Genomic DNA, 24,540 nt, shown 5'->3' with positions numbered 1-24,540 from the left:
AAGCTTCAGTGCCTCCTGGCGCGCAGTCTCCGAGTGTGCTTGGGAGACCCTCGGGCGGCAGACACCCATATGGTCATAGCTGACGCTAAGGAAGCCCCGTTTGAAGTGCTTCGCTTCGGAGAGACGTGTCGGCAGTACTTCCGCCTTCTTGCTCACCATCGGCGGCATCCGCTAGTTAGGAAGCTCCGGAGACGCAAGCACAGCAGCGTACACCCATGTGTCTCTCAACTGAAGACTAGCATACCTGACTTTGTGGTCGCACCCACAGCTCCCAGCACTCCTCCTTGGACTTTTCCGATGCCCTGCATCTCCCTGTCGGTGCCTGGGCTAACACGGAAGAAAGGCAACGTCGCTGCATGCGTGACGAAGCAGCTCATTCTTGATATGATGAGCTCGTGTTATGATGCTTCCACCGCAGTTTTCACGGACGGCTCAACCACGAGGGGAAGTTTGTCGTCTGCCTTTGTCATTCCCTCCGAGTCAATTTCAGATGACCATCATCTTTCACATAAAACATCGTCAACATGCGCTGAGCTTTATGCTATTCTTTTCGCCTTGCGGAAAATTACTGACAGCCCCGTTCGCTCCTGGGTCGTTTTTACGGATTCCAGATCTGCGCTGCAGTGTGTGACAACTATGGGACTTCGCGGCTTCCTCAGTCCCGTGGTCATTGAAATTCTACAAGTATACAAGAAAGCGCACAGGGCCATTCTATCGTCTTCTAGTGGATCCTGGGTCATGTGGGAATCAGCGGAAACGAGGGCGCAGATAGAACAGCCGCTGGTGCCTACCAGTACACCCGGCGAGTCCCGATCATCTTGTCTCGGGGGGATCACCCGTTACTTCGTCTCAAGCCTCACTGGCCCCATGATGCAGTCTCAATGGTAACGTGACATCACCACCTACTCTCTGCTTTACTCCGTTGACCCCACATTGTCCCTTACTCTCTCTCCCGCCGAATGCCGCGTTCCTTTACCACAGCCTTCCACCGCATGAGACTTTATGTGGCTTTTACACCGGCTTTCAAACACCTCCTCGGTGTCGGCGCGTCCAGCCTCTGTTCCATGTGTGGTGTGCGCGGTGACCTCCATCACGTCCTCCTGGTCTGCGGACAGTATGATCGCGAGCGCGCCCTTATGGAAACTGCTCTCCAACGCCAGTGCGACTTAGCCAAAATTCTCGGGCCATGGTCGGACCCCTCACATCTGATGCAAGGCCTACGAGCTGTTGCTGAGTTCCTCTCTAGAACTGGACTAATGGACTCTAGTAGGACCCCTTTCCATCATCATCACTTTCTTATCCTTTCCACAAGCGCAATGGGGAAGTGTACCGCCATAACGGCGGAGAATGACCCACCACATCATCATCCCATTTATGTGTGTGTGTGTATGTGGCGGGTTGGAACGCATCAAAGGCACGAAACTTTATATTTTTGAATTTTGTCGCCTGGAAATTTTGGGCAATTTTTCCGGAGACGAGGAAACCCCCCCCCCCCAAAAAAAAACTGTTTCCCCCCAAAAATTTCCGGGTTTTTTTTTCGGGGCTTCGCATCTCTAGTCTCAGTACTTGTGTCCACTCCTGTTCGCTGCTAGGGTGTCGCTCCTATCAAGAAATACATCGCTCTGGTGTTCCCTAAACTTTTGTCGGGATCTGTACATACATACATTGCTACATAAAACCAATAGCGCAAATATATTTATCGTGCAACTCAGAAAATTACATTTGTGCTGAATTGTGTTTAAAGAGAAGCTGCAGCTGTTCAAATCAGAACTTCAGGTCGGCGACCAGAACTTGATCTCATTCCTCGATGCTGTGGGAGATTTGATGCGTCTCGACTAAACACTTCAGTTGTAGGCTGCATTCATTACATCCTTTTATAAACATTTCTGTTCTTGTTTATATGTTCGCACATGTTGGTTGGTATAAAAAGGAAAATATGGAGATGTTGGCCATGTGTGTGTGTATGTACCTTTCCTATATGTACCTGAGCATTTATGTGCCCTACAAGTTTCTGTCATCAATCGGCCCCTCCACCATGCTTTGATCACCTGAATTGCCATCTCCACCATCATCTTTCATTGTCTACAATTGGCACTGGGGCAGCGCCCAGCCTGCTCGCCAGCATCAGTCCCATCTCATCGTAATTTCTTTGTGTGTGTGTGCCCTAGTGTTTCTGTTCGTTCTGCTAACCTCAAGGATACATAGACAAAACACCAGCTCCCGTGGCTTAGTGGTTAGGATGATCGCTTTCCACGCCGAGACTGGGAGGTGACACGGGTTCGAATCCTGTCACCGGCCGTGCTGTCTGAGGTTTTCCCTGTGTTTTCCGAAGACTTTCCAGACGAATGTCGGCACAGTTCCCCCTGAAGTCGGCCCAGGACGCATACTAACCCCTGTCCCCCACTCCTTCTTGCTGTACTCTCTCCATCTGTTCACGTCTGTACGCCGCTCATAGCCACAGTTGCTTCGCGGCGCTAACACAAAATTAAAAAAAAAAGACATGGACAAAACTACCCGGCTAAAGTTCTATAGCTAAAAAGCAGCTGGCGAGTACAATGAGGCAGAGAAATGTGTCTCAAATATATCTGCATGAATGTGTCCTGTCTGCATTATTTACTATTGTGTCGACATCGCGCTCTCGTCAAAATACCGTTGGCGTAGTGTAATGGTAGAACACCTGATCGGCAATCAGAGAGGTGTGGGTTCCAGTCCCATCACCGACACTCGTCGTCTTTCAGGTCATTGCTTGGGCGTTTGGTGAGGCTTAAATGTTGTTTTTGTTTTAATTGTTCGCTCGCCCTCTGCAATTTACGTTCCCCCACATATAGTGCCTGGTTCCTAATCCTAGTTATCGGATTAAAGGCGCGGGAGGGGTGACTGGCGTTATGCGAAACGGGACTGTCGGCCCCGGAAGTTTGTCGTTTTCGTAAAGTTTGTCCGATGTACTAAAATTCCCTAACAGTGAGCTTTAGTACAAGAAGAATTCTACGAAAACGATACGATAAGGAAGTTATACAATCCAGGCTTAGCAATGCTATGTCGCCCGCTTCAAAGAAACAGGGCTTATCATCTTTCCGGAACCGTTATTGTGAAAACAGTCCGATCTACTAAAACTCGCTAAAAAGAGGGAATGATTCCTCTACAGAATGGATACGAAATGGGGCCTGCTGCTACTATATAAATTCGCTAGCACGCACACGGGTCTTTCGTGCAACTCGGAGAATTGCATTTTCTGCTAATGTAGCGCGTCTAAAAACATTCTTTGTAGTACTCCAAATCACGTCGCAAGGTATTTTCAAAATATGAGAGGCATCTTGTAACGTTTTTATTTTTTCAACATCAGTTTATAGTAGTCTCTCAAGTTTGGAAGAGTTGCTTCCTTCTCATTACTCGTCGCTTTTCATTGAGCTCGGCGCGGTAATTTATGCGTAGGCACTTTTCTAGAGCAACTACAAAAAAAGCAAATAATTAATAATTAATAATAATAATAATATATAAAAATAATAATAATAATAATATATAAAAATAATAATAATAATAATATATAAAAATAATAATAATAATAATATATAAAAATAATAATAATAATAATATATAAAAATAATAATAATAATAAATAAGCAATAATTTTCTGTTGTGAAATAAATGTTTCTAAATGTGAACCACGCAAGCTATAGCCGAGAACAACCCTAAAGTTGCATTAAAACTCCTATGAAATCATGAGTCTTCCTATCCATAAGTCCACACAAAGTATTGCAGAATCTCTCTCTCTGCAGAATTTCTCTTTTTTGTTCTTTAATCTCCATTAATACGTATGTTTGAAAGTGAGAAGGAAAAACTCAGTCAGACTTTGAGAAAACTAGACTGGGATGCTCCAGACCAGAATACAACAATTACTGTGGACGTGTAAAAGGGGAGAAGAGCAAAACACACAAGTCCCCAGAATACTCCAGCGGAAGATGCGAAAATCATCATTAGTTTTAGCAGCCGCATTAGTACATATAAGTGCTGAACGTCATGTCTTCTCGCGCACTGCTAACAGCGGGAAATATGCTGGAGCGCAGCCCCAAGTTTTTCCGTAGCGGACGAGAAGAGACGCATTCCAACGCAAAGTCGATATTCCTGCACGGTGCGATTGCTATATAATACGCGGCGAAACTTTTGCCTGGTGAGCAGTTTTTGTGTGTGTGTGTTTTCTTCCACTAGAATGTTCCTCGGGGATGACAGGAAACGCGCACTGTATCTTAATTTGTGATAGTGTGATACATTTCTATACGGCATCCTGGGAATACAGCGTCTTACTCTATAAAAGTCTACCCGCGCCGGCATGCAGTGCTCGCCAATTACTCAATGCAGGTGACGCATTGTGTTGCCTACGTATAAAACTCATAAGGACATTCAATCATGGCAAATATCGAAGTGATTGAGCACCGCAACGCAAAGTTATAGCGCAAAATGTGCGATTCCCATAGTCAAAACAGCCAAGATGGCGGTGTTGCGAAGCACAGTTGTGACGCAGCTCCCCAGACGGTGACGTGTCGCTTTGGCAGGCAGAGGCGTCTCCGTGTAATGTTATTTCACTGTCTTTCAGTATAAGCAGACGATATCCCTTTTGGTTGACGTCTGCTAATTACGTCGGCAATTTCGTTCCTCACGTTGCTGACTTCAGGAGCAAAATACGACAGTTACACGAAAGCGAAATGAAAACCGCAGTTCCATACGGCTGGCAGGATATGCGACACGTCGCCGTCTGGGGAGCAGCATGTCAACTGCTCTTCGCAACACCGCCATCTTGATTGTTTTGACTACGTATAATACGTGTTATAATTTCGCGCTGCAGTGCTCAGTGACTTCGAAATTTACCATGATTGAATGTCCTTATGAGCTTTTTATGTAGACCACACAATGTGCCACCTGCATTGAGTAATTGCCGAGCAGGCATGCCGGCGCGGGTAGACTTTTATAGGGCAAGACCCTGTAGTTGCAAAAAATCCCGATCCTGTTCCGAGATCCACATTTAGATATCACGAAAGCCCGTGATTGTAAAAACGACCTGGGATTCCGAACTGTACATGAAACAACGACTGCTCACATCATTCCTGTTAGTGCTGGCTGTGTGCCAAAGAACCGCCTTCTGTTTTCACGTGACATGGATCAGTAGGCGAAACGGGACTGCCTGTCGCATATACAGGGTGTCCCAGCTAAGTGCGAACGTATTTAAAATATATATATATCACTTTTTCGGATGTGAAATCAATTGCAATATAGCATATGCTGAACCAGGGATGGGCAGTAATACTCATATTTTGTATTATAATACTAATACATAATACTTCCTAGAAATCGGTATTATAATACAGATACAAATACATTTCAAAAATGAGTATTATAATACATAATACTAATACTTCTGTGTATTACACGAGTAATACTTGTAATACGCTTGTAATATACTTAACTTGGGAAGAAAAAAAGGAAAAGAACAGAAGAATTACTTAGATATATGCCCATTACTTATAGAGACAATCATTCTCCAATGACGTTTTGTTAACGCTTACATTTTTGCACATGGCCTGATCTTTCTGAATAAGATCAGATAGCGCTGATCAATTCGATCGCTGTGAACTACTTGCTCTCACTGTGGCAGAACCCTGATTTCATCCACTCTGGACGATAAAATGTGGGCCGTTCAAAAACAGGTGACTGCCCATAGTGCAACCACGTACAGGGGTGACTGGCTGCACTGGACGCACTCTTTCATAAGACAAAGGGCTTGTACTGGTATGACTCATCCTTACGGATTCTGAAGTAGAAGGAATGCGAGGAAACCTCCAGTAACCTCTGGCCCCAAAGTCACTCGCTTTGGGATAATTTGGGGCAGGGGAACACTGTAATAGGAGCCTTGTTCGTGTTCAAATGTTTGTGGGACCCGAAAAATTACTGATAAAGTGCACGGGTGACATTTTGCAGGTCGAACTTACGACCTCTGGGAAAGTATTACACCTTCAAAAGTATTATAATACATGTAATACCTCGTTTTGTGTATTATAATACAGATACAAATACATTTCAAAAATGAGTATTATAATACATAATACAAATACTCAAAAGTATTACAGTAATAGTATTATAATACAAAGTATTACTATTACTGCCCATCCCTGCCCTGAAGGGCACTCCTTAGGAGGATATTAGCAAATTCCCAAGGCAATGTCTTAATTAGCTTTCAATAATTAACTGTTTAATTATAAAAGCTACGAAGTTGTCCCAATGAGAACATCTGGTCCGTTCGGTCACCTGATACCGGAGCCGTTTTCAGAACAAAAATCTGTTCGATAGAGAGTCCGCAAAAAATTCGTGAAGGAACATCATTTCTTTTCTTTATTTTGTTGATTGCGCATCTTCGGGGACGCGTCTTTCCTTCACCCCAAATGTGAGAGGGTGAAGGAGCACAGTGCCGCCTCATGCGTCGAAGATGTGCTTTAACTTGCCGAAACAAAACAAAAACAAATGTATCGGGTGACTCAATCGGAACTGCCCTTATCTTGGGTTGCATTTCCAGGACGCAAGAGGAGATAGTGTGCTCTTTCACCCTCTCCCATTGGAGGTGAAGAAAAGACGCGTCTCCGAAGCCGCGCAATGAACAACATAAAGAAAAAAAAAACGATGTTCCTTCACTATTTTTTTGCGGACGATCTATCGAACCGATTTTTGTTCTGAAAACGACTCCGGTATCAAGTGACCGAAGGAACCAGATGTTCTCATTGAGACAACTTCGTAGCTTTTATGATTAAAAAGTTAATTAAGACATTGCCTTAGGAGTTTGCTAATGTCCTCCTAAGGAGTGCCCTTCAGCATATGCTATTGCAATTGATTTTATCTAGGAAAAAGTGATATATATATATTTAAAATATATGTTCGCACTTAGCTGGGACACCCTGTATTTGGCGAAATGGGACCCCGTGCAGTTCGAAGTTGGCGAACATGCCAAGGGATGGGGAGATAATCGGCTCCAAAGGATTAGGCAAAATGGGAATAGGCGAAATGGGAATAGGCGAAATGGGAAGACACGCGGATTGAAACCGGTTCAGCAGTTGCTCAGAGACTGCCATGCGCTCCCCCCCCCCTTTCTGGTCACAAGCGAGGTGTCGAGGAATACATCTTGCACAGACTTTGCGGAACAGTAAGTGCTCGTAAATGATTGTCTCCACACTGTCAACACTAATATTACGCTGGGCTGCAATGTCCCGAACTGCTACTCGCGTTTCTCGAGGATGGCTTGCTCAACGCCTGCGATGTTCACTGGCGTGACTGCAGTTGGACGAACGTGTCCATGTAGTTCATTCGTCACCGTTGTAGTGTCTTGACAGGATATTCTGTATCGTGCCCAATGTTGAACAGAACAACGACAGAGGCTCCTTTCCGTCCGTACACTTCAATGCTTTATTTTCGACTCTCTCATACCTCTACATTTTCTCCCAGCGTGTCTGTTTACAGACATCGTGTTGGATCGACGCGCCTACGTGGCGGTGTGTATTACGTTACTTCGATGCCATCCGTGTATGTGATATTATATGTTCGGTTATACGAACACTACATCCCCCCTTACTTTATTAAAGTCCTTCAGTCACATAAAGAAGTAGTCTGCAAATCTTGTAGGCGGTTTTCCGCGATTTGCACGTTCGGAACTACGGCAGTTTGTCACTGATGCTGTGGTATGGCTGCCGGTTGTGCGTTGATCCGGGCTCGCATCAAAAGGGCTGGTGCTATCTTCTGCGTTGGCAGGAGGAACAGCTGTATGGGCAGGGTGCTCCGCTGTTTGCCACTCGTCCGAATCCTGAGAGGGGATTTCAGGAACGCGTTTAAAGAATGAGGCATTCCTGACAATTTTCTTGTTGTCGCGTTCGGCGGTGATCGCTGTTCCCTGGACCCTGATGACTCGGTATGGTCGAGGGTCATATGCAGACTCACACGACAGTGGCGACTGCCGTTTCAGTAGCACAGTGTCTCCTTGTCGAAGTTCATGGTGCGCTGCATGACGCTGCTTGTCTGCATATGCTTTCATTTGCTCCTTCTTCTCCCGGTCTCTCTTTTCCAGGTTCTCATGGGGTTTCTTTTCTGGTATCTCAGGAATTCTTGTTCGAATTTTTCTGCCGAACAGAAGTTCTGCTGGAGTAATGCCAGTCGTGGAGTGTGGCGTTGCTCTGTAGTTCAGGAGATAGTTGCTGATTTCTTCTTTCCAGTTGCTTCCGGAGGCGCCAGCCGCCTTCACGGTCTTCTTGATACTTCTTATAAATCTCTCTGCTTCACCGTTTGCTTGCGGCCACAGTGGGGTGGTACGGTGATGACGTATGCCATTTTGTCTCAGATAGCTTGCGAATTCTTTCGAGAAGAATGGTGGACCGTTATCTGTTTTCAGTACATGTGGTAAGCCGTGTACTGCGAATATATCGTTGAGTTTTGCCGTTACCGATGTGGTAGTCAGTGAAGACAACGTCGCAACGATGGGGAATCGTGAGTACTCGTCCACAACCACTAGCAGGTAGCTGTTTCCTGGCAAGGGTCCTGCAAAGTCTGCTGCAAGTGACTGCCATGGCCCATCGGGTAGTGGAGTCATCATCAGGGGCGAAACCCTCTTCTCCTCGACGGTTGTTTGACAGGCTGCGCAGCTCTTGATCACGGCCTCCGTCTTCTGGTCTATGCCTGGAAACCACACTTTCTCTCGTATCAGCTGTTTCGTCTTTACCAGACCCTGGTGTGCAAGGTGGATGACCTGCATTTGGGCTTTCTCGGGGATCACCAGACGAGTTCCTCTCAGGACTATGTTGCTGTCAGTGACAGTTAGCTCGTCCTTGATTTGGGCAAAAGGTTTTAGCTTTTCATCTTACCACAGGCGTTCACGAGACTTTCGATCAGCTGCCCGTAGTGCGCTGATTAAACTGTTCATCTGCGCATCGTTCTTGTATGCATCTTCGATGTCGTGCACGGTTATTGCGTTTGGCGTGGCTGCCTTCATTACAAAGGAGATGTATTCTTCAACTGCGTCTGTTTCTCGGAAAGGCTTGATTTCTTGCGGTGAGGGAGGCGGATGCCTGGACAAATAATCCGCAGGGTTGTCCTTTCCCGGGATGTGCTGGATCTCGAACAGGTAGTGTTGCAATCGGAGGCTTAAACGTTCTAGTCTTGCTGACAGTTTTGCACTGAGGTTTCTCAGGATGGACACCAACGGTAGATGGTCTGTCTTTACTGTGAAGTGTCCCCCAGCGAGGTATACTCGGAAGTGTTCGATAGCCGACACAATTGCAAGCATTTCCTTGTCAATCTGAGGATACCGCTTCTCAGTCAGGTTTAGTGCTCTGCTGTAGTACCCCAAGATACTGGGTATCTTGTCCCTTTTTCTTTCTTGGACCAAAACGCCGGCTAATCCATCAGGTCCAGCATCGGTGAGGAGATATGTGTCTTTGCTGTCGTCAAAGTACGCCAGAGTGTGTGCTTGGGACATGGCCTCCTTCACTTTGCCAAGTGCCTCTTGGTGTTTTGTTGTCCAGGAGAATTCGGCGTCCCTGTGTGTCAGGCTTCTCAGTGGCTCTACGAGTTCGGCCAGGCGAGGGATGAATCTGCCGCAGTAGTTAACCATTCCGAGAAGGCTCCTGACTTCGGTCGGGTTTCTCGGCGGCGTCATTTCAGCTACTGCTGCTACTTTGTCTGGGTCTACACTCACTCCCTCGGCCGAAAACACGTGTCCGAAGAATTTGAGGACTCGAGTACCGATGACACAATTTTTTTCGTTGAGTGTGAGTCCTGCATCTTCAAGACGTTTCAGCACTAAGCGCAGACGGCGGTCATGCTCTTGGATTGTGCGCCCTGACACTAGGATGTCGTCGCTTACATTGATGATGCCATCTTCATCTGGCAGGACTTGTCTGATTGCGTCCTGGAATATTTCTGCTGCGGCATTTACGCCAAACAGTAATCGTTTATATCTTCTGAGACCGCAGTGTGTGGCGAAGGTAGTTATGACTCTTGACTCTTCGTTTAATTCAAGCTGGTGGTAGCCCTCATTGAGGTCAAGCTTCGAGAAGTATGCAGCTCCGTTGAGTATGTTTACTATGTCTTCTGCGGTAGGCATGACATGACGAACGCGCGTGATTGCTGTGTTGGGTTCTCGCATGTCGATGCACATTCTCACCGCTTCATCGTTCCGAGGCTTGGGAACTAGGACGACAGGGGAAACCCATGGTGTCGGTCCTGTCACTGGCTCGATGATGTCGAGTTCCTCCAGCCGTGACAGCTCGGCTTCTAGCGCTTTTCTTAACCGAAAAGGAATCCGCCGGTGCTGACGGGCGACGGGCTGCACGTCTTTCGAAATCTCTAGTTTCACTTGGAAGTCCTTGAGCTTACCGAGTCCATCAAACAGCTTTGGAAATTCCTTTACGGCATCGACGGAAGACTTCTCGGCAATGTTCTGCACAACGCTGACTAGTTGTAGTTCTGTGGCTGTCTGGTAGCTCAAAAGGGATGTCTGTGACCCTTTTACAACGTACACTGGTGCTCTCGTTTTCGTTTCTCGGGCACTGAACTCAGCAACGAATGTTCCCAGCACAGGTATCTCTTGGGTAATACCGTACGGTACGAGACGCGTTGCTGTAGCGTCTAACGGTGTTCGGAGCTGTTTACGCCAGGTTTGCTCTCCTAAAACGTTGACCCCAGCTCCAGTGTCCAGGTAAAAGTCTATTGACGTATCATTAACCTTGACGGTGACAACTGGAAGCTTGCTCGTGTTGGTTCGCACATGAAACAGTGACTCATCTGAGCTCGGGGCTTGCTGAGGGTCTGCTGTGGAGGTCGATGCAGCCAGGGATCGCACTGTTTCCTTTGTCTCTCTAGGGCCTCTGCACCATTTAGCGAAGTGGTTTTTCTTCTGACACTTATGACAGGTCTGTCCCCAGGCTGGGCAGTTTGTCTTGCCACCTTTGTGGGGCCAGGTCCTTCCACATGCTGAGCACTTCTCTGCTTGGGTGTCTCCAGTGTGGTTTTGTTTCGGACGATTTCGCTGGTGATTTTTCTTCGGAGGCGGACTCTCATGCGGCTGCTTCTTTGGTGTGATCTTCTGCACAGGTTGGGCTGACGTTGGGCTCTCTATGCTGCTAGCTTGCACTTCGGAGATCTCGATGCTGCGTCCCGTGCTAAGAAGTTTCTCCAGCGTGATGTCCGTCTCGCGAAGTGCAGCCCTGCGCAGTTTCTGCGACGATGTGCCTTCTATGATCTGCGAGACTATCTCGTCCTCAATGGCGGTAAACTCACACGTTGCACCCAATCTTCTGAGTCGGACTTGAAACTGGTCCAACGTCTCTCCAGGCTCTTGTCTGGCCTGTCGAAACACATGTCGTTCGAAAACTGTATTCTTCTTAGGAGCGAAGTGCTCTGTCAGGCATTTGACGGCAGTCTTGTAATCCGTTCCCCTGTTACAGAGCGACAGGAATATGTCGTACACTGCTTCGCCGGCATAGTGGAGCAGCATTGCACGCTTGCGCTCTGCATCTTTGACATCGGCCGCCAGAATGAAGTTCTCGAATCGAGCTAACCACTTGGTCCAACGCTGAGCGAGCGAGGACACATCTGAGTGCGGGTCGGACGGTGGAAGGGCTGGTAGGGAGCTCGTCATATCGCTTACTTGACGTGGCTCCGCGGCGTCTGTCGAACCTGCTTCTTGGCTTTGTTGTCCCGTTACTTCGGACATGGGCTTCTCCGACGGTGGATTAACATCCCATCCTCGTCGCCAGTTTTTTGTAGTGTCTTGACAGGATATTCTGTATCGTGCCCAATGTTGAACAGAACAACGACAGAGGCTCCTTTCCGTCCGTACACTTCAATGCTTTATTTTCGACTCTCTCATACCTCTACATTTTCTCCCAGCGTGTCTGTTTACAGACATCGTGTTGGATCGACGCGCCTACGTGGCGGTGGTATTACGTTACTTCGATGCCATCCGTGTATGTGATATTATATGTTCGGTTATACGAACACTACAACCGTATCCTGTCCTTCGCCAAACGGTTACATCCCATTTCGCCTATTCCCATTTTGCCTAACCCGGATTATCGGATTAAAGAGGCGGGAGGGGTAACAGCCGTTAGGCGAAATGGGTCTGCCGTGCAATCTCATTAGGCAAAACGGCACTGTCGGCAAGTGGGCGTTACTTACACGCTCCGACCCGATGATCACGTGTGCAAGAAATGAATGTGCTCGTCGGACAACTAGTACCTTACGTCGTCCGAAACAAAGACCCTTTACATTTGCAAATATAAGGTGTAAATATAATGTACAAATATAACAAAAACATTTTACAAACATTTTACATTGTGACTCCTGATGGACAGCATGACGAATGAAACAAGGCTTCGAGCCATGTTCAGTGTCACCTGAGCGATGTTAAATATGGAAACTGGTGTCACTATAGTCATGTTTAATTTAACTCTTATTTTTTTTTTAGTTTCGTGTTAGCGCCGCGAAGCTATGAGCGACGGCGAGGTGGCTATGAGCGAGATGTGAGGTGGCTATGAGCGACGTACAGATGAGGACAGATGGAGAGAGGACAGCAGGAAGGAGTGGGGGATAGGGGGTTAATATGCGTCTTGGGCAGACTTCAGGGGGAACTGTGCCGGTATTCGTCTCGAAAGTCATCGGAAAACCCAGGGAAAACCTCAGACAGCACAACCGGTGGTAGGATTCGAACCCACCGCCTCCCAGTTAGCACGACACCACCGAGCGAGACGCCTTAACCCACGTTCAACCTAACTACCGTATTTTCCGGTGTATAACACGCGCGTTATTCGGTAAAAAGGTGCTCTGAAGAGGGCCTGCGCATTATCTAACGGTGGGAGTTATACACGGAAATATTTTCCGACAGGAATTCCTTTTCTGGTCGGTGTCGTACAAATTCTAGTCTCCTCCAGGGTGTGCTGTGAATTTCTCCCAAATCACTTAGGGTCAGTTGAAAAAGCCGGCGTAGGGCGTTGGAATTAATAAAACGTTGTGATGCTACTTAAGAATGTCATTGAGCAGTCAATAATTCAGAATGGCGAACGGGACATGATGTCGTACCTCGATGCCGTGGGATATCTAATGCATATTGAGTAGAGCTGCAAATTTGGAAGAATTTTGAAGTGCAGAAAACAAAGCTGCCCTTTTAATTAAAAAGAAATGTAAATAAAAACTAAGTTTTCACTCTTGCACTGTCTATATTTTTGAACCAACAGATGAGGGAAGAAACCCTAGTGTAATATGAATTATAAATACAGACCTCATGCTTCAGTGAAACCAACAAGGTTGCATGTAAAGTTATATGAATATCCGAAATTGACTTTTGGCAGCATGCCAGAGGACCGCCTTCTTTCTTACGTAACACGGATTAGTAGGCGAAGTGGGACTGTCTGCAGCATACATTAGGCCAAATGGGACCCCCTGCAGTTCGGGGTCGGCGAACCTGCTAAGGGATGGCGAAATAATCTGCTAAGAAGCATTAGGCAAAATGGGAATAGGCGAAATGGGAAGACACGCGCCAAACTGTCTGCACCATTCGTACACTCTTCCCCTTGACATAGTTTGTTCCCCGGCCTTTGCAAAATCTCAGCTGGTGTGACGTTCTCCTTCATAAGGAACTTAATTATGCATTCGCTGTTCCACAGCTCCAGACACACTGCTCGCCGCCATGATAGCTGCCGCTGACCCGAGAAGGATTGCAATTTGTCCTGCGAAAGTTTTGTTCAATTACATTTACTCACTGTTTTTACTCGAGCAAACGTCTCTGTCAACCTTGAACGACCCTTGTACCTCCCGCTCATCTCTCCATTTGCTCACTCATGCTCACTCACTCCCGCTCAGCTCTCCTTTGCTCACTCTATAGTGACTCTCGCTCACTCAGACTCGCAACATTGAGCATGAATGGGCATGCTCATGAGTGAATTTTGACGATGTATGTTAACGAGATCGCACGCTCCTTAATTTCGAAATGTAAAGGGTCCTTATAGGGTTTAGGACTACGTACATTCTACACCGCACAGTGCGCTGTGCGCAAACCGTTGCCACGAATGATAGGGTTATCGCTTCTGATTCGAAGGGAAAGTGGGCGTACGCCTTTGTATGGCAATAATCATGTATCAAACTTGCCACAGAAAGGCGTACACTGTTAAAACAGAACTTCACCACATTGCACGCTCCTAGCCAACCATCACACCGAATGATATCATTCTGTGCATTGATTTGTTGAAAATGGGAGGAGGCGCCTATCTGGGACAGATTATCTTGTCCCAGATAGGCGCCTCCCCCCTGTTTTGAACAAATCATGACACAGAATGATATTCATTCGGTATGATGGTTGGCTAGGAACGTGCTATGTGGTGAAGTTCTGTTTTAACAGTGTACCCCTTCGAATCAGAAGCGATACCCCTAGTACTCGTCGCAATGATTGGCGCACAGAGTCCTATGCGGTGAAGTTCTGTTTTTAAAGTGTAGGGCTGTTGACAGATGAGAACAGCATTTCATGCAGACGTCAATCACTATCGGGGCGGGGCCGGTACATACGCCCACTTGCCGACAGTCTCGCCAGTGGCGTCACTATAGGGTATGCGTCACCCGGTGCGGAAGCTCCGTCACCCCCCCCCCCCTCCCCCCGCAATAATGTGTCCTTTTCCATCCGAGGCGATACACGATAAATAACAGTATCATATCGTACGCAGAAAAAAATCACATGCTCGCCGAGGGCTTCTTATGTTGTTTTTGGCGTCACCTCGCTACAGAAAAAGAGAGGAGGTGGCGGTACTGGTGCAGCACGTCATCCCCTTCTGTCGCATCACCCGGTGCGGACCGCACCCCCCGCACCCCCCTAGTGACGCCACTGAGTCTCGTTTCGCCTAATGAGATTTCACGGCAGTTCCATTTCGCCTAACGCCAGTCGCCCCTCCCGCTTCTTTAATCCGATAACTTGGATTAGGAAAAATGGGAATAGGCGAAATGGGACATACAAGGGGGACGAATTTTTGCAATCACTCATCACATGTGATGAAACTTAGATGCATGATTTCACCGCAGAGACAAAAAGAGACAGCATGGAATGGCGACATATTGCTTCCCTGCCGCCAAAGAAAAGCATGGTGCAATTGGGAAGTCAATGGGAACTGCCTTCTGAATACATGCGGGGCGTCATCCATGTGGACTTCTTGGAGCAAGGAATCACGATTAATGCCCAGTACTACTCCACATTCATAAAGGGTGCTGTCCGAAACGCAATTCGCAAGAAAAGGCCTGGGATGTTGTCAGGAAGGATCATATTCTTCTTCGTGACAATGCCTGGCCTCACACAGCGAATTTGACGGTAGCATCAAGGTAGAGGCTTGGGGTTCACCATCACCACCAAACACACCTCACAATCAGCGCGCATCGCAAAATAGCGCGTAGGTGTTATTCTTCCTCCGTTGCATTGCGAGTGTATTCAAAATAACGAGCACTGAGTGCAGAATATACCTGCGTCTATAGTAGCCTATGAGACCCACAAACACAAACGCCTTTAGAGCTGCCAAACCTGGAAGTTGTCTGGGACAGTACTGTTTGTGAAAAGTCGCAGAAACCGAAAGCGAGGAATCGGCTGCCCTCAAAGCTCGTGACAATGTATTTACGATGCCCTGGCCACAGGTTTTTGAACGGTTTTGCCCATAGAAATACTTATGGTGCAGAAAATAGGCTAGTTCTAGTGGTTTTATTTGCTGCTAGTTGCTTTAGAAAAGTGCCTACTCACGACGAATAATGAGAAGGAAGCAACTCTTGTAAACCTGGGAGACTACTATAAACTGATGCTAAAAAACAAACAAAAAATAAAAACACTATAAGATGCCTTCCCTATTTTTAGAAGACGTCACGACGTTATTTGAGTTTATGCTACAAAGAATGTTTTTGGACGCTATATTACCACAAAACGCAATTATCTGAGTTGCACGAAAAACGTGTGTGTGTGTGTGTGCTAACGATTTTACGTAGTGGTGGTAGTAGTAGTAGCAGGTCCCGTTCCGTATCAAGTCAGGGGAACCAATCCCTCTTTTTACCTTCAACATCCATCCATTCATCGACCACCATTCCATTGATAAGCGGCAAACAAAAATGATTCCGCCTCTTTTTTCCCGCCCTGCTTTTTTTTTCGACCGTCTACTTTCATGTGGGCAGGAGCAAGTCCTCCTCTCCACGAATCTCTGCGTCTGACTTCGTGCGCCGTTGAATACCCGAAACTCTGAAGCCTCAACTTCGGGACTTTTTTTGGGCAGTTCCTTTTGCAATATCGAGCGGATTTCTTGGTGGATATGACTAAGTTCGCTACGGTCTCTCTAATTCTGTAAAAAAAACGTTAGGTTGACTTGGGAAATTTTGGAGTTCAATTAAAGAAATTCAATTTATTTTAATTAAAATCAGATGAAAATATTTTTGCAAGATGGCAAATTCAGTTGCCACACAAGTGCCGTTTACCCCGTATTTTTCCGTCGCCTAGTTTTTTTATAAAGTCCGAATGACACGTTTTTTGAAACACCCTGTATAGTGATGACATGTATTCCCCTTCCTTGCCCGAATCGATCCCGTCACTGTCTAGCTATGGACTTCCATTCGCGATTCCACATTTCCTAGACTCAATAATCAATTTTCTGCGTCTCAGTCTTTTTCGCGGCGCATTCATCCAGGATCCCCGTGTGACTGGTGCGCCACATGGTCGAGACTGTGCTACACCGGAGAACACCTACTGCTATAATGTGACGCTCAGTTTTTGCGGACGAACCCCTGAACTGCACGCCGGATGATTTGGCGTGCTTGGGGACTGGAGATGACTGCAATGGTAACCCTATACCATCGTTCGTCCCACAAGGTGCAGAAAGAAATTAGTGCTCCATTTTAGCGCCACGAGTTCTGGTGCAGCTGGCAGCACCAAAGCAGACATGCGATTCCATTTTCTTGTATTATCTACTTGTACCTTTATGTACAGGGTGTATGCTATAAAAGGTCAGTCACATTTTCGTGCAAGAAGTGATACCTCCTTGATGCTATACCTCTATCACGAAAAGACTTCCTCTGCCTCAAAGTGAATAATTTATGCTAGAGGAACCTACGAAACGATTCTGGTTACCTAGCACTGTGTAACAAAATAAATATGACCATGCAAACTTTCACTTCTATCCATCGGTATTGCGCATAGGAAACACATGAAGACGAAAGTTTCCGTGGACGTGTTTATTATATTACGCAGTGAATGGTAACCAAAATTTTTTCGTAGGTTTCTCTGGCATAAGTGATTCACTGTATGGCAGTACAAGTCCGTCTCTCAAATAGATATAGTGTCACGCGCGAAAATGTCACTGACCTTTTATAGCATACACCCTGTATATAGGAGCGACGGTTTTTCATACGGTTTCAATATGCTGTTCGTCCGACCTCGCCTACTGCAGCTTAACTACATGTGATACTCAGGGAATACGCAGGGAAGGGGAATATAGACAGATGTTGTTGGGATGAATATACTCAGCGTCGTACGGTATGTTGCCACTAGAGTCACTAAATAGGGGTACAGAGTATCGCATTCCTTTTCCGCGCGGAAGCCGCCGTTCGGTGTCCGCGATTGGGCCGATCATGTCACGTGGTTTCTCCTTCCAAGAACGCGTCGTCATCACAGGGGTGGCATCCAATGTATTGCTCCGTAGACGAAAGCGTGCTGGGCGAACGCAGTGCATCCTGGACAGGTCCTGGTCGCACGTCACAGCAAACGTCAAGGCGCACGTGACCTTAAAGATGGCGGCGCCCGCGATCGGCGGCCAAACCGTTTGTAAACAATGCGGTTGTTGTTTCTGGACGACGTTTTGGATGTTTTTCGATCACGGTAATTATTTTTATCCGATAATCTCGCAATAAAACGCGCAGTTTTACACATAAAGCCTCGTATTGTTGACAACTTCCAAAAATGTGATGACGACCGCGCGTTAAGACTTACCGAGCCGATGCGATGTACTTAAACTAAGGTGAAATGGGCTACCATGTTGCGGAAGAAGCACCACATAGCTTACACTGGCAAACTACGGTCATCTCTCGGTGTTATGACGGCGAAAATATGTCGGTAAGCGGCAAAACGACATGTAAACAAAGTCACATGACCTCAAAATGACGTTTTCTATGACGTGCGACCAGTACAAGATGGCAGTTTTGCCAAAAGCACCCGCTTGAGGGTAGTTACAACAATGGCGGGTTTGTGTCACCCCTGTGGTCGTCATGTTGTGTCCCCTCCATCCAAAACCGGTTTCCTCTGTTGCGAGCTGGCTCGCCTGCGCGCTGTTCACCGGCGGAGAAGGGGGCGGTTGTCGTCCCATTGCTAGGCGATGCAGCCGCGCCGGACCCAAGATGGCAGTCTCGCTCGCCGGCGTGGCTCAGTGTCGCTAGTCTGCTCCCTATTTAGTGACTCTAGTTGCCACAGGACCAGCGAAAGTGCCCTGATGGGTCATCTTGAACGATTCCAAAAGTTGCCTCATTGCGTTTCGCATGCCAGGAGGAGCAATCTTCCCATTCTTGCATAGGGCATTATGATGGTGTACAGCGCAGCTGTCAAAAAGGACATGATCTCAGGCATTGACGGAATCCTGGACCCGCAGGCACCCGTGGCAACGGAGTAATTGACTTGACACCACGCGAAGACCACGAACACGCGTCTATGAAGAAAAAAGTCACTCTTGGCTATCACTGCCAAACACGTACGAAATGCGATAGCATTACAGTAGACGAAAAACGGTGCCTGCGCGGAACATGATTTGCGTGCGGCGCAACGGCAAACCCGGCCATAGGTTGTCATGCACCTCGTGCAGAAACATGGGTTTCACCTGCATCCACTTCTTGTTGAAGTCATTGTACTCTTTGGTGCTCATTTCTGAACATATAGCCGAGTATAGTGTATAATGGCGGCACGCTTTGCCGCACGCTGCTTGCGTTCCTCATTTTCGGTCACCGCGTCTGCATCTCCTGCAGCAACTTGGAACATCTGCAAGCTCGATACTTGCGGGAAGGCTCCGCAGCACACCGCCTATATACTGTTATGACTCAAGGTCGAGTTCCGAGAATTGGCATCGTGGGACGACCTAGTTGAGAAGTCTTTTGGGAGCAGCTACGCCAGGGAAGAAAAGGAACCATCCCGAAAACAGACCTGCGGTCTCCTTCGGACAATAAAGCTGGGGCGCAGCGAAGAAGTCGAACAAAGCAGGGGATGTATTCCTGGAATAGAGAAAGCGGGACACTCTCGCCTTCGTAGGTTTTAAAAGCATCCGACATCGGGTGCTCATCGCCTTTCTGTACTTTGGACGTATGTCCGTCACCAGTCTGTACAAATGATGTAAATATATTCTGTGTCGCCTTCCCCCGTAGTCTGCCTACCGGCGTCTGTCTCCATTTCCCTGCATAGTTTGTTGGAGTCCGTCTTCACGCTACCCAAATGGCGGAGTTACAATAATACGCTGTAACTCTGCGGCGTCCGTGGTGCCGGACGACGTGCATGGATGCCATCACGCGAGACGCGCCGTACAGACACTGGTAGGGCCCGCACCCAGATACTGTACAAATGTACTCGCTTTTAATATATTTCACCGGGACTAGCCCGATGACGTGTGCCGCGTGTTGTGCGTGGATGCGTAACAAAAAGTGCGCGAGATACCGAGTCCCTTCGCCGACTCCCCAGAGCCACACATCAAATGTGCTTCATATAGCTCTTAGCTGAACGTCCCCCTGGATAATCTGTTCCACAGATTTGGGATATACGGTGTCCCAGAAAACGTGTCATTGAATTATAATAAAAAAACTACACCACCTAGAATCATGCGGTCAATGGCATTTGTTCTTACTAGGTTTTTGCCACCTCCTGATGTGAATGTCGTGTAACGTAAGTTTAATTATGTAAATTTTTGCGAACTGAAGTCGGAAATTTGCCAAGTAAAGGTCACTTTTTTACCGCACCAATGTGAAGAGCGTGTCAAATTAATGATAATTGACAGGCATATTCAGGGGCTATCTCATCAGAAAAAATTGCCGAACATCATGCTCTACGGAGCTAGCGCACGACAAATTTTTCGGCGCAATCCTTGTCAGTCCGACGAAAGGAGGTTGGAAACCCAGCCCACACCTGCATCGCTGAGAGAGATAACACAGGTATGGCTTATCGCGTCCGACTTTCGTTGGGATCGCACTTTCCCTCTCCCAATTTCAGGAACTGTCACTTTTTCTACTATCACTCTGTGGGCTTGGTTTGGAACCTCCTTTCGTCGGACTGAGAGCGATTGCGCTCAAAAACTCGTCCCGCGTTATGGTCCAGTGCTACGAAAAGCATGATGTTCGGCTATTTCTTCCGATGGGATATCTCGTGAATATTATTGTCAATTATCATGAACTTGAATGAATTCGGCACGATCTTCATATTGGTAGGGTAAAAGAGTGACCTTTACTTGGCAAATTTCTGAATTCAGTTCGCAAACATTTACATAATTAAACTTACGATACATGACATTGACATTAGGACTTGGCAAAATCCTAGTAAGAACAAATGCCGTTCCTCGCATGATTCTAGGTGGTGTAGCTACCTCACTAGACTATTCTTTTTCTAGACTGTTGGAGGATACAGAGCGGATACTACCGATCTGTGGAAAGATCAGAGCAAGTTGTGAGGTCCTTCGCAGTGCCTTGGAGAGATCGAGTGGCCCTCCTGACACTAAGAAAGTGCCAGGGTCTGACCAGTCATCTAATGAAGAGTTGTTTCCCCATGTCTGGAATCATTTCTTGAGACGTTCGAATGTCATTCATCGCTCTAGAAATGCAGCAACGATGTTTCTTCTATACAGCAGTTTTCCAGAAAGCAGCCATTTTGCTTCACGTCACCCGGTCGCCATTACAGCAGTGTGGGGGCGTCATTTGGCTGAGTGGAGATGTATCGTCCCCATAGCACGTATGCAGACGGCATACCCGGTGACTTTACCGGCAGGATGTTGGTGAGACATAATGCAAGACTCAACATTCCTCTACGGGATCCATTACTAAGATATGGGTGTCCTATGCTCCAAATTGTCAGATGTGTGGTACACCAGGAACCAGCGCAAGAGTGCCAGCCGAAGACTTCGGTGTATATTGGGTTTATTATAGATGGTTGATCGCTCCACCTATAAGAGAAGGCATTGGGGGCCTACGTATCTTCGGGAGATATGTCTTTGGGTCATATTTTACAATTGACAATATCAGGATAAATTGACAACAAGCAATACTTGCTGCCGCAAGCAACGAGAATGCTGGCCGCACCGACCGGAACCGGCCGCGGTGACCAAACCAACCAAGGCGTAAGCCGTGGAAGCTCGAAAAATCAAATGATAGCCAGCTGCAATCAGCTCCAGTGATGGTAATGCTGCTTCGTTTGTCGCTCAGGAGTAGGTCACCAGCTTCTACTATGCTGACAGCATGAGACACAAGCAATAAATATGACATTATTCGTACAACGGTGCACTAGCAGTAAGGTTTTTCGTAGAAGGGTTCCGCCTAGTGGTGGTTGTGTGATGTGAACAGCTTGCCGTTGTTCGCCTCACAAGGATGACCACCTACCATGACTCCCACTTTCGGGTGGACATACCATAACTTGAAGGACGTGGCTGGCGAGCGTACGCAACGCGCACCATTGTCTCGGCGACCTTCGGATCGTGCGTGGCCGCGTGGAAGGCGGATGCAATGCGCAAGCCCACATTGCAAAAATCGATTAGGCTATACCCAAAATAATGGCACCTCTTTCTCTCGAAAAGTATGGGCATTTACTGCGGTGACACTCCCGTTATGGAAACCCGAAGGACACATACCTCCTTCTGCGGACAGCTGAGTTTTCCTCTGCAAGCTTCAATGCGCTTACTTCGATACCTCTCGTGCACGGACACCTCAGCGCACATGAACCCTCGTCCCGTGGGTGCCCATATAAGGGAGGTTTCACTGTATAACATGCTATTTCTAGCCAGCTTTACCGATCCAAGAAATGACTTTTGGGATACTGTCCTGGAATACATTACTGTCGCCAAAACGACTGTCACCAGTGGCAGGACGTGAGAAACGACATGAAGTCGAAGTAAGCACCCATGATCAAAATCTGCAAGCAGCAAAATTCCTTCCCTAATTCGCGGATGATTGTAAGCTTTTCGATCTCTTGCATGAATTTCAACAAATAATGATGTTACTATTCATTTTTAATTTTCTTTGTCCTTGTTTCTTAAGTACCAAACCACTAATTATGTCTGAATTCTCGGAAACACATAACAAGAAGAAGAATGGACGTGCATCTGGGTTTAAAAACATGCTCTCGTTGAGAAATACCACTTGCGCGAACAGGCTCCTCCTCACTTATCTTAATTTCCCTCTTTCTTTGCTGCTCCTCCGCCTGCCTCATCTCCTTTATGTGGTGAACACACTAGCCATACCGCAGGCATTGTGTCCCGCTTGGTAACCCACGTCGCAAAAAGAACGAAGGAAAACGAGAGAGAGAGGGCGAATGAGAGCAAAGTGGAAACTGATTAATGTGAGTGGCTACAAAAATAGTGCATGTACACACTAGCACTCACATATATGAGCAAACATGGTTGCTCACACCAGCAACATCCATAAAGTAACATCACAACAAACAACACGTGAGAGTTTGCACAATGATCATAGATTGACGAATACTTTACAGTAACAAGAGTACAAGTCCTACTGCCACACGAGCACGGATGGCTCTCATGGAGGGATAGTACTTTTTGAATTGCTTGTATGTATATCAGTAGCACAGCTTATTGGGAATCAGCCGTTATCTTCACTATGAAGCAGAAGACTGCCCCGCGCAGTGAAGCCTGCGCGGGTACTGATGTGGCGTAGTTGTTGCTAATGGCGATGACTATGACAGGAGCTGTACAAAAGGAAAGAGGTACACAGTACTATATGCAAACTGGATGACGGAACCAAGAAGGGTACCTTTTTATTTCATTTTGATGAGCAACTTAATTCTCCTCTGCAAAATTTACACACGAGACTTGGCTTCATGAGCTAATCTGTACAGTGGTGTAGCATCTACACAAAAAAATTACACAATTGCACTCAGCCACTAAGTCATTCCCTGGCTGCAAGTGGTTCATCGAGCGAGTAGTTCTACTACTTCCTGCTCTACGTGTACCAAAGTAACCGCGGCGCACGCAATCTCCATCGGGACCTCGTCAACCTCCAGACAAGGATTTGCGTCGGTCTTCTAAAAAAAAAAAAAAAGTAAGTAAAAAATGTCAGCACCGAGGGCGCCAAACAGCGTTGAAATATGGTGGTGGTATACTTGTTCCCATTCAGCATATCAGTGTAGTCGCGCCGTCGAGCAGATCACGAAGGCGTGACCGTTGGAGCGGCAACGCATCAAGAAATCGAGCGCGAAAATGACCGACGAGGAACTAGATGACTCCACAAACATCTGGAAGGATTCCACAGGAAGCTACGAGAAGCGACCCGCGAGTACATGAAAGACGTGAACCTGGCCCATTTTATCGCGACCGCTCCTATCGCAAACCAAGCGGCGCCTGCGTACGCTGCACGATCATCCGGTCAGCATGATTCATCCGAGTGATCGTCATTATGACACTGCAGACACCCCTGGAGTAGGAACGGTCACGTTCTTCTAGCCGTTCCAAAACGAGGCCATCGACGTGCTCAATCGCAAACAGTTTCTTGAATCTTTCATGAGAACGCAACGACCATCGTAGCGAAAGGGTCTGATCCAACATATCTTTGAAGAAGACGATGCAGATTTGCAAGCAGGCCTGCGTTCTCAATGAGCATCAAGTGCAAGGCTCGCGTGATTGACGATGAGGACTTGACGATGAGGGCCGCGGCCGCAACGAGGGACGACGACGTCTGGACAATATTGATCAACTGTCGTCGATAGTCAGGAAACGCGACTTTCATCTTTCAACGTCGTGAGTTTACACACAAGATCGTACTCTATACGTTCATCGAGATTTGTCTGTAGGACCAAGCTGTTACAGTACTGCTTTCTTCCCCGACAGGTTGACACCTTGTTAAAATATAATGCTGAATACCGTTTTATCATGTACAGGGTGCTACACCTAACGTGTCACAACGGACTATTAAAAAAATGTACTTGTCTAAAAATTATGAGGTCAACAGTATTTACGTTCGGCGAACTTTTGTCTTTTAACTTTTGAAATTTTAATTGATTGTGAAAGGTGACGTTTTCTTGCCAGAATTAGGAAGCGCATTTCGAATTTACCCAGGTTCGTAAGCTGCCTATAGTGCAATGGTTAGAGGTTATATCCGCGGATCCAGGCGGCTTATCCGAGCGGCGTCCTGACTTACGGATAGAAATATAACATTTTGAGATCCGCAAATATAAGCATTCCTGCCTCTGCCGACGTCCCCTAACTTCCTTTAACTGCTATTATTGGAGAACTGTGGATGACGTAAGGTTCCCGCAAACGTTTG

General features: G+C 47.0%; 2 protein-coding genes across 2 annotated transcripts in view; one reads left to right on the top strand and one right to left on the bottom strand.

Moving 5' to 3' along the window:
- The window catches only part of LOC135377855 (uncharacterized), a 250,025-nt gene that overhangs the window by 106,237 nt on the left and 119,248 nt on the right, over window positions 1–24,540 (top strand). The window lies entirely within an intron of this gene.
- On the bottom strand, window positions 7,628–8,779 carry LOC135383118 (uncharacterized protein K02A2.6-like). Its single transcript, XM_064612751.1, has one exon. It carries the CDS (start codon window positions 8,777–8,779, stop codon window positions 7,628–7,630), a length of 1,152 nt encoding a protein of 383 aa, XP_064468821.1.

Source organism: Ornithodoros turicata, chromosome 1 (genome assembly GCF_037126465.1).
Source record: "Ornithodoros turicata isolate Travis chromosome 1, ASM3712646v1, whole genome shotgun sequence".
Taxonomy (NCBI): domain Eukaryota; kingdom Metazoa; phylum Arthropoda; class Arachnida; order Ixodida; family Argasidae; genus Ornithodoros; species Ornithodoros turicata.
This window is presented reverse-complemented; position numbering and strand designations above follow the sequence as displayed.